We start from the raw sequence: 9,418 nt of genomic DNA, 5'->3' as shown, positions 1-9,418 counted from the left end.
CTCCAGGCAAATGCCTGGTTTGCCTAATAGTACGGCCCGCCACTGGTCCTAAGTCATGGGTAGGGATAGACAGTTGAACATCCTTTTATTTATTTTAAACAAAAACTACCAGGTCCACCGGATAACATGACACCTGTTGCGTTTGAAACAAGTGTTTCAATCGTCCCGACAGCGACTACTGACACTTACACCGGACGGCTGCGCCGCGGTCACCGCCGCTGATCGCTTCCACTCTAATCAGGAAAGCTAGGCCAAGGGAAGACTGGGTTAGACTGAGGAAAAAAAAAAATATTTTTCTATATTACAATCGCGATTTTATAATGATAGAATGGGAGAAGTATCCCTTTAATTGATTTAATTGTGGTGATTATTTTAGTTTATTATTTTTGTAAAATAACAACAATTTTGATTATGTATAGTGAGTATGACGCTCCATGTTTATGGTTCAGGGTATAGTGGGAAATTTCCTTGGTACGCTTAGGTTGTTGCTGGGCGGAAACGGGGAAGTTTCTTTATGAAGGAGGAGAGTAGGCCTAATGTAACCCAGTTCCTGTTAGGGACTCTTATTCTGAAGGGGCAGAACGGAAGTGTCTGCGTGTGGGTCGCTGTTTGACCCTGTGTTGGGAGCGCTGAAAATAAAGTGGATCGCCCCGTTCAGTGAATGGAGTCAACCGATTCTTCCTTTATATTGTGGCGAGCAGCACGGGAAGGACGAGACGGGAGCCCAGGTTAAGCGGTTATGCAACTCTCGCGTCCCTTACGCGACTACGAGAGTTGCCTTTAATGAACACACGCACACACACACGACACACCAAAACACACTCACCATAACGAATTAAAATAAACGCCTCGGTGACGTTGTCGGGAACAACAACTCAACACACACAGGAACGCTAACCCACCCATAGACAAACAAACCCCACACAATGTCTGCCGTAAGGGACGTAGGAGGGCGCCAGAGGTCCAACTTCCAATGGTCCCCCCCCCCCCAGGATCCCTTGAGGCACCCTGAACAATAATAACAATAAACCGCTCGGTTACTCTTTGTAAAAAAGTTGTTACAAAACGGAAGGGTTTTAAAATGAATCTTCCCATCAAAAATAAAGCCTCCATGTGTGCGGGCCGGAGAGAAATAACTGGGATATTATTATTATAATTATTATTATTCTGGGAATGGGATAGCTGACATGACTGATTAACGCGTAAGTGCTGCGCTTCTGGAGAGCGACCGTCGGAAACAAGGCTGAATCAATATTGGTAAACTGTAGATGTCGCATTAATTATTTCAATAGCGCATGTACACATTGCCCGCCCCCCCCCCCCCCCCCCCCCCCCCCAGCCTGTCAGAAGTATTGTATGAACAGAAGTAGGCTACAGCCGCTAAATGTCCATGTTTGTAAAACGCTGGGTACAATTTATGCAGAGTGTAGATTTCTCCCCCTGAAGGATAAGCCGATTGAAGAAGACTACACACAACCGCCGGCGCCCACAACCGCTGGCACTCAATTTAAACGGTTATTCTGCACACATCTCCAATTTCATGGCACCGTGATGAAGTTCGTTTGTTGTTGGATATTCGAAAGATATTCAACAGATATTCGGATATTCATTTCCTATGGAAAATTGCTTTTTGCTCAATAGCCTCCGAGTTAAGGGACCAAGACACCCCAGACCGATGCAGACCTGTCCTGCTATGTGATCCTAACACACACCTCACTAAATATTCATATTTTGCACCTCTCCTTTTTTTCAAATATTTTAAGAATCCAATTAATTTCCTATGGAAAAGGGCTTTTTGCTCAATAGATTCCGAGGTATGGGACCCAGACACCCCAGATCAATGCAGCCCTGTCCTGCTATGTGGTACTAACAAGACACACCTCACAAAAAAATCATATTTTGCACCTGGCTTTTTGCTTTTTGGGTTTGAGAAAGGAGCTATAAATGTAAATTATTACTACGATTATTATTATTATTATTATTTAACTGTTGTGAACCAAATTGCCCCGTAAGGACATTTCAATTCAATAAAATTCACCTGGAGGGTCGGGTAACGCAAAAGTACCAAGTGACATAAGGCATTACTCCGCGCATGGTAGCAAAGTAAAGTAATGAAGTAACTTCCCCAACGCTGGTGACATACCAGTTAAACATACCAGTGTCCTACCAAATGACAAAGAAGAAAAAGTTTGAGGAAGTCAAGAAAAGGCAATTGCTGTGTCTTTTATGTGGATGACAAGTTTGAGGACAATTGTGCCTTGTCCAAGTGCCAGGTTTGTTTTGAAATGTGATTTAAAAAAGAATAAAACCTTAAAAGTTAGTCAGAAAATGTGGAAAGCATTAATGGGGGGGGGGGGGGCACACACACACACACACATTTCCATTTCATCTATTCTCTCTGGTAACAGCCATATAGATTATCATATTGGATCCCTTCCACTTACTTTTACCCTAGGCTATACCGTAATGATCAATGCCTGATTACCAAAATATTCTGTTGAGTGTATAAAACACACCAGCTGTGTTGATTGAGAATCGCTTTACACCTATACTGTGCATAGTCTCATTCATTGCCATGGATTGCAAGAAGGAAATATTAGAGATAGGTCTCAAGCTAAAATGTAATTTGCAAAAACTTATTTGGGTGTGTTCACTTAATGAAATAGTCAATGAAAAACAGCAACAAAATGCTGAATGAAACAATACTTAGTTCCATTCCAATGCTCCTGCTTGTGCCCCTGGTGGAAGTTAAAGCAAAAATCTGTTTTCCCATATCTGGAAGAAGGGTGTTATTTAAATATTGCAAATGAAATAGTAGGTGCAAAAGAGTACAATTAATTAATAAATTAACCAAAAAATACACATATAGCAGAAAGGCTCTTAATTTTTTCATTGAAAATGAATCAAATTGAAGTGGTAAAACATATATTAAGGTGTGTTTGATTAGTATATCGTAGCAGAATATTTATGCATTGGTCTGGGGTGTCTGGGTCCCTTTACTCGGAAGCTATTGAGAAAAAAGCCATTTTCCATAGGAAATTAATGGGATTCTTAAAGTATTTGAAAAAAAAGGGATGTGCAAAATATGCATTTTTAGTGAGGTGTGTCTTGTGAGTACCACAGAGCAGGACAGGTCTAGATTGGTCTGGGCCTGGGGTATCTGGTTCCCATAACTCAGAAGCTATTGAGCAAAAAGCCGTTTTCCATAGGAAATGAATGAGATTCTTAAAAAAATAAAAAATAAATAGGATGTGCAAAATATGATCTTTTAATGAGGTGTGTCTTGTTAGTACCACGAAGCAGGACAGGTCTGCATTGGTCTGGGGTGTCTGGGTCCCATAACTCAGGAGCTATCGAGCAAATACTTCAATATTTAAAGGAAATATTTTTATAATAAAAAAAACCTTAAAGTGGGACATTTCCTTGAGGAAGACATGAAACCTGGGATCATATCAAGATTTAAAAAGGTTGCTAACGTAGAGTTGACCTAATTCTATGAACCTAACGTTATCAGTTCTAAAATGTCGGATAAGAAGTAAGATAAGAAGAGATAAGAAGTTCCACTTCAGGCAATAGTAACTGTATAGTCAAACATCGAATGCTGATTGGAGAAAACTATTAAGGTTACTCTGCCTAATCTATTATTATGCAAGAAAGAGAGAGATTTGTTTAAGCTGCGGTCAGTGGCAACAAGGCACTGCAATTGACCTCGGTGCTCCTTCAAACTCTGAACGGGGACGCAGAGCAAACAGCGGACCCTAGAGGACGATCCGTGTTACTGATAAAACACCCACTTCAACCTGCCAGTGTTTCAGTCAAGAAGGCTTTTCTTGGTCAACACTTTTATACATATACCTGTAAAGGTACGGTTACATTGCACGTACACAAGTACTGTTGCCAGTGCGGGCTACAGCAAGCTGAGGCTGTGGAATAAATGGAAGGGGTTTGTTTTGTACAACGTCAGCATACAACTGAACGACAAGGGCTGGCTGAGAAGCTGTGGGTGTTTTTATTCCAGAGCCACAAGACAAGTGCATTGATGTGCTGCAGAAGTGCCTCCCCTCATCTCCGCGGGGTCGGAGGCCCTAGGGATGCTCAGGAGACCTAGGGCCTCTCCTCACCACCCCTCCAGTGCTGCCCTAGTGCTCAGGGGCCCGGCCTAAAGGCCGCTGTCTGCACTGCCCTCCGCACACTCCACGGTCCTAGGCTCGGTGAGGTGGCTGTAGGACAAATAGGTCATTATCTAGGAAAAATAAAGAAAGCAAACTTCAATAATAATCATTTCTGTATGGATGTGTGTACAGGAAACTATGAACACTTTTTTTATGCACGATAATGTGTGGGGTAATTATTTTCATTTGGCATAGTTTGGGATATGATTGTGTGTGAATATATTAAGTTGGGGTAATACCAAGGGAGGGAATAGACAGCAGGTGGGTTTGGCTGTCTCCGTCTCCTGCATGCTAACCCTGCAGCTGTAATACAAGGTGGACACCGCTTGCTGAAGGCGTGGTACTCACCGTGATTAAAGTCAGGAGAGCTAGCATCATGCCGAGCATAACGTACAAGTTGTTTGTAAGGCCTCCCGCCCACAGAGGCCCGAGGATGGTGGCCAGACCCCCAACGGACCGACGCACACCTTGACTAAACCCTGGAGCATGGAGGGGCAAGGGGATGTTTGGTAACTTATTCAAAGTTTGCAAAGTACTTATTTATTTGCACTTTTATTTGAAATTCAAGTAACAAATATTTTAACCTCCCAATAACACAACATATATATCTTGAATAATTCATTTTTGGGGGAAGATGGTTTTGGTCTAATGGAGGAATTTCAGTCAAAGATCTTTTTATGAGATTCCTTCTTTGAAATAGGAATGCTTCATTAGTACTTTTAAGGAGCGTATATTTCAATGATCATAAACCCAAAGAAAAAATATAACCGCAAGCAGTGATGCAAGTCAAGAACACACTAATGGAAGATACATAAATATGACATATAATTATGAAGGAAAGATGTTGATGTTCGCCTTAATGCCATACTGTGCCTCGACTTTCAGGTGACTGGGCTGCAGAGCAATGGCCGGATGTCATGTTCAGCATAATTGTCTAATCGGGATTCATCTCTCAAACTAAGGATCACAAGTACCAGGCATTATCCCATTAAGCCACTGACAAACCTGAAATGTAGCCTGATTCACATGGTGAAAATGTCTATTGATAAGCACACAACATCCAGGAAACTCCAAGCAAACATTTCTCAAATTAATTAAGGGCTTTCTTAAAAGCAAATACCTGAAAAATCTTTGAAATTCTGGGGAAATTACACATTTGATGTCAAGAACACGTACGTCCACACCAGAAGCGAATTGAGCGACCAAATCGCCGGAAGTCATTCACTTTCTATGGGCAAGAGCGACCAAAGCGACCAAAGCGACCAACGCTACCAGCGGCCAAAGTTGAAAACTTTTTAACTTTATGTAAATGACTATGACGCGCTTCAGCGGCCAAACACTGACAGCCAATCGGAATGTAGACGCTCTTCGCTTGCGTGGATCCGAGGGAACACCGGCAGGCACTTTGGTCGTACCAAGCTTTATTCACTCACTGAACAAAATGTCGGCTGAAGTATTAATCGCGGCTGTAACTGGGCACCCGGTGTTGTACGACCCAACCCTTTTTCAGTTCAGAGATTGAAACGCCATAGTGGTTTGGATACCAAGTGATGATAAGCGGGAGTATTTATACATCTAGAACGTTCGTATTTAAGCGGGAATCATTTTCATTTGCTCTCCATGCCACCAATCTAACCAACCAATCGCGTGTAGCATGCTTTAAACAAAACCAAAAAAGTTTTTGAAATCGTCACATAAACAAACTAATTGACAAGAAGAGGGATAAATGACAAGGGATATATCTCTTGTCTTTTATTCCTCTATTCCCCACTATTCACGGAGCCTTTTTTTATATTGTGGGGAATCACTGTCCTACTTGTTGTCGAAGCACTTTATCCAACAAGCAAAACCGTCTCGGCAATATGGCCAAAGTGTATGGGAGAGTTCACATATATCATATGGCTGTCTGTACTAAAAGCATACGGCTCCTTTAAATGCGTCTGCATAATTGAATTGTACGTCATGAGCGACTTGAGCGACCAAAGGGAACAGAAATATTCGCAGCGAAACAACCAAAGGAGCGACACTAACAGTGTCGCTTTGGTACACTAACAGAAGAAATATTAATATGACAGAGTTCATTATGAAGGGTTAACAAAGAAGTTCCCCTTAACGCCATAGTATGTCATGGCAGTCAGATTCTTGGAAACTAATGTGCTGGAATGTTGACTGCCTAATGAATTTCAGGTGCTGTTCAATGTTGTGTTTCTTAAATGAGTGGCAATGACAGAATGTCATGCTCAGCTTGTTCATAATGCTCTAATCAGGATTCGAACACTCAACCTAAGATCACCAGTACACGGCAATATCCCATTGAGCGACTGACATTCCTGAACTGCATGAAGCCTCATTCACAGTGTTGAAATGTCTATTGATAATCAAACAAAATCAAGAAAAAGCCAAGCACACATTTCACAAGAGATTTAAGGGCTTTCTTAAAAGAGTAGGGATCAGAAAATTTGCACTGTTAATGGTATCCACCTAATGATAGCCGTATGGTAGTTATACAATAACAAAATAGTCATATAGGCAAAATGGGTTGAGACTTTGGACGTTTTGCTTTTCTATGAAATTGTGGGAAAAATAAACATTTTTGGAGCAGAAGAACAGGGTGAAAAAGTTGCATCTGATTTTAGAGATTAATATGATGAAAGAATTTTGAGTCCAGGTCAATCTCGAAAGGAGAAATTAGGCTAGTTCATCATTTTTTTAAATAGCGCCACCTTTGGGTGATGTACCAAAATGTGGGTTTATTAGTAGTGGGGGGTAATGGTATCCACTTAATAATAGTCGTATGAACAAAATGGACATATAAGAAAAATGGGCTACCTGCTGCAAATTTTGGCCATTATTTCTCAAATGGAACTAAGTAAAACAAATTCTGTTCGATGATCTTTGTGGGGCTGGGTCTAAAGATTTTATGTGGTGATTTTGGTGAATTTTGGATTATTTTTGTAGCCTGTGAATCTTTTTATCATGTTTAGCTTTAATATGAAATTGTGGGAAAAGTATACATATTTAGTGCATAAGACCCCTGATTTAATAAATGCGTCTGATTCTAGAGAATAATATTCTGAAAGAATTTTGAGTCCAGGTCATTCTGGTGAGGAGAAATAAGCCTAATTCATGATTTTTTACAATAGCGCCACCTTTGGGGGCAGTATCACAAATTTGGGTTCATGGGTAAAGGGTGTTATTGGTAACCATACCTGAAAATTTCAAGAGTTTTCGACTTACGGTATAGGCTGCAGTATGACTTTTACAGAATTTGAGAAAAAAAAAACACATTACAGAAACAATAGGGGCCAAGCAGCTTCGCTGCTCGGAACCCTAATAACTGGATGCCCAAACTCCAAACTTAGTTAGTTTGTTTATGCAGATCTTTTGTCTCATTGGCTGTCAGGCCTCTAGGAACACCTGTGGTGCTGTGTGTGAGCGCGGGCTGAAGACTAAGGCAGGGCGCACTGCGTGTATGAAGCTAAAGCCGCACCTTGTGTTTTTTCAGCGGTGACTTTGGAGAAGAGGGACACCTGAGACACGGCCACGAAAGGAAGCCCCAGCAGCTGCAGGAACACGCCGATGATGAATGCTGTCAGCTCCCACTCGTACCCGCCTGCCGGAGAGCCACCGTGTGTCAATGAGGAGCTCAGTGCTGTCCGTCAGGCCCTTGTTGGTCTGTCTGTTTGTCCGTCTGTATGTTGGCTAGTTGTGATGCATAGCATAACAGTGTCCATTTAGTTTTTTTTATGAAAGGCCTTCCGAGCATCAGCTCATGTTCATGTAGTGGCCCGCCTCCCAAAGCCTAATGATGTCATTTATAAGACAAACATAGCACATAACACAAGCACACAAACACTTATACACACACGTATACACCCTCACACACACCTGCACAGGCTCACACAGACAAATCAATTTGTGATTCCACTCTAGGCGTGTTTCTTTCTTTCTGCACGGTATATAACTGTTTCCCCCCTTGTGAAGCGGATTAGTCGGCCATCTGTGTGGTCCTCCTCACCTCGCAGGTCGGTGAGAAAGATGAGGCACCAGACGCAGGCCACACCACAGATCGCCAGGCCGACGGCCAGCACCACGCGGTCCGCCACGCGGCTGCTCAGCCAGCGGACCAGGAGGAAGCCCAGGATCACCTCCACGCCGCACGCACCGTACATCAGACTGTTGCCCAGCTCCGTGAAGCCAAAGTACCGCTGTGTCATCGGGGTCACCATTGTCTGGGGCCGTTTGGAGACGGATAATGTTAATTGATATTATTGCTTCCACAAAAAGAAGCAACTGTTGGATTGTGCGTTTGGATAACTGGGGCCATTGCTTGCGTGATGGCCGCCGGCTACTTGGTGGAATACCGCGATTGACTAATCAGAATTGAGTATTCAACAAAAGCATTAATATGCTGTACATATTCCTCATACCATGAGGACAGCAGACTCATGACTCCCTCAATAGAGAAGGTATGATGGGAATCATGCTTTATTGTGATAGTTCAATGATTAACATGATTGTTCTGCCTGGTATCCTCACAGTGACCACATGCCAAAACACAATCCCAACTCTCTCGCTATTATTAACCAACTGATGCAGGTACACTTTTGGCCTTTGAGGAACCCCCCCCCAATGCTGTTCATTGGTGAGCATGGCATGTGTGTGTGTGGGTAATGTTGAAGTCAACTGCAGAATGCATGCGTATGTGTGTGTGTCCTTCTTCACCTCCAGTGCGGTTTGGTTGAACAGCGTAATGAACTGAGCCGTGAGCAGAACCACCACCTCCTCACGCAGGAACTCTGCAGCGCCAGGGGGGAGAGGGTGGTGGAGGGTAGAGGGTGGTAGAGGGTAGAGGGAGGTGGTGGTGGTGGAGTCAGAGAGTCAAGAGAGAATAGAACAATTTGAGAACAGGGTTAAGAGTAGAGAGGAAGAGGGAGAGGACCTGGACAACATCCACGCAGAACACGTTAAGCACATCGTAAGGGGAGGAGGACTTCATTGAAGTAAAATTACCTTTGCGGCTCAGAGACTTCCTTGCCCTTTCGCAAAAAGTCAGAAGCCATCAATAATTGAGTATAAGCACACCAGGCCCTGGTGCTGCTGTTTAACACCCAATCAAACAGTACACTTCCTACAATTACACTTTCGCAACCCATCAAACTAAGTGAACATGGGATTCATTGAATCCTGTCTGTCATTTCATTGACCAAAGTCAACTACTATAAAGATGGGGAGGGGGGTGGGGG

General features: G+C 42.9%; 1 protein-coding gene across 1 annotated transcript in view; it reads right to left on the bottom strand.

The window, feature by feature from the left end:
* Positions 1 to 3,411: 3,411 nt before the first annotated feature.
* mfsd8l2 (major facilitator superfamily domain containing 8-like 2) overlaps positions 3,412 to 9,418 on the bottom strand; it is a 12,323-nt gene continuing 6,316 nt past the window's right edge. Inside the window, exons 7-11 of the mRNA XM_030362848.1 lie at positions 8,898 to 8,971; positions 8,191 to 8,404; positions 7,663 to 7,785; positions 4,521 to 4,651; positions 3,412 to 4,243 (exon numbers count right to left, since the gene is read on the bottom strand). Coding sequence (XP_030218708.1) covers positions 4,160 to 4,243; positions 4,521 to 4,651; positions 7,663 to 7,785; positions 8,191 to 8,404; positions 8,898 to 8,971 — 626 coding nt within the window. The 3' untranslated portion in view covers positions 3,412 to 4,159. The remainder of the gene's footprint in view (positions 4,244 to 4,520; positions 4,652 to 7,662; positions 7,786 to 8,190; positions 8,405 to 8,897; positions 8,972 to 9,418) is intronic.

The sequence above is a fragment of the Gadus morhua genome, chromosome 8 (genome assembly GCF_902167405.1).
Source record: "Gadus morhua chromosome 8, gadMor3.0, whole genome shotgun sequence".
Lineage (NCBI taxonomy): Eukaryota > Metazoa > Chordata > Actinopteri > Gadiformes > Gadidae > Gadus > Gadus morhua.
Note: the sequence above shows the minus strand (reverse complement) of the source record. Positions and strands in the feature narration are given on the sequence as shown.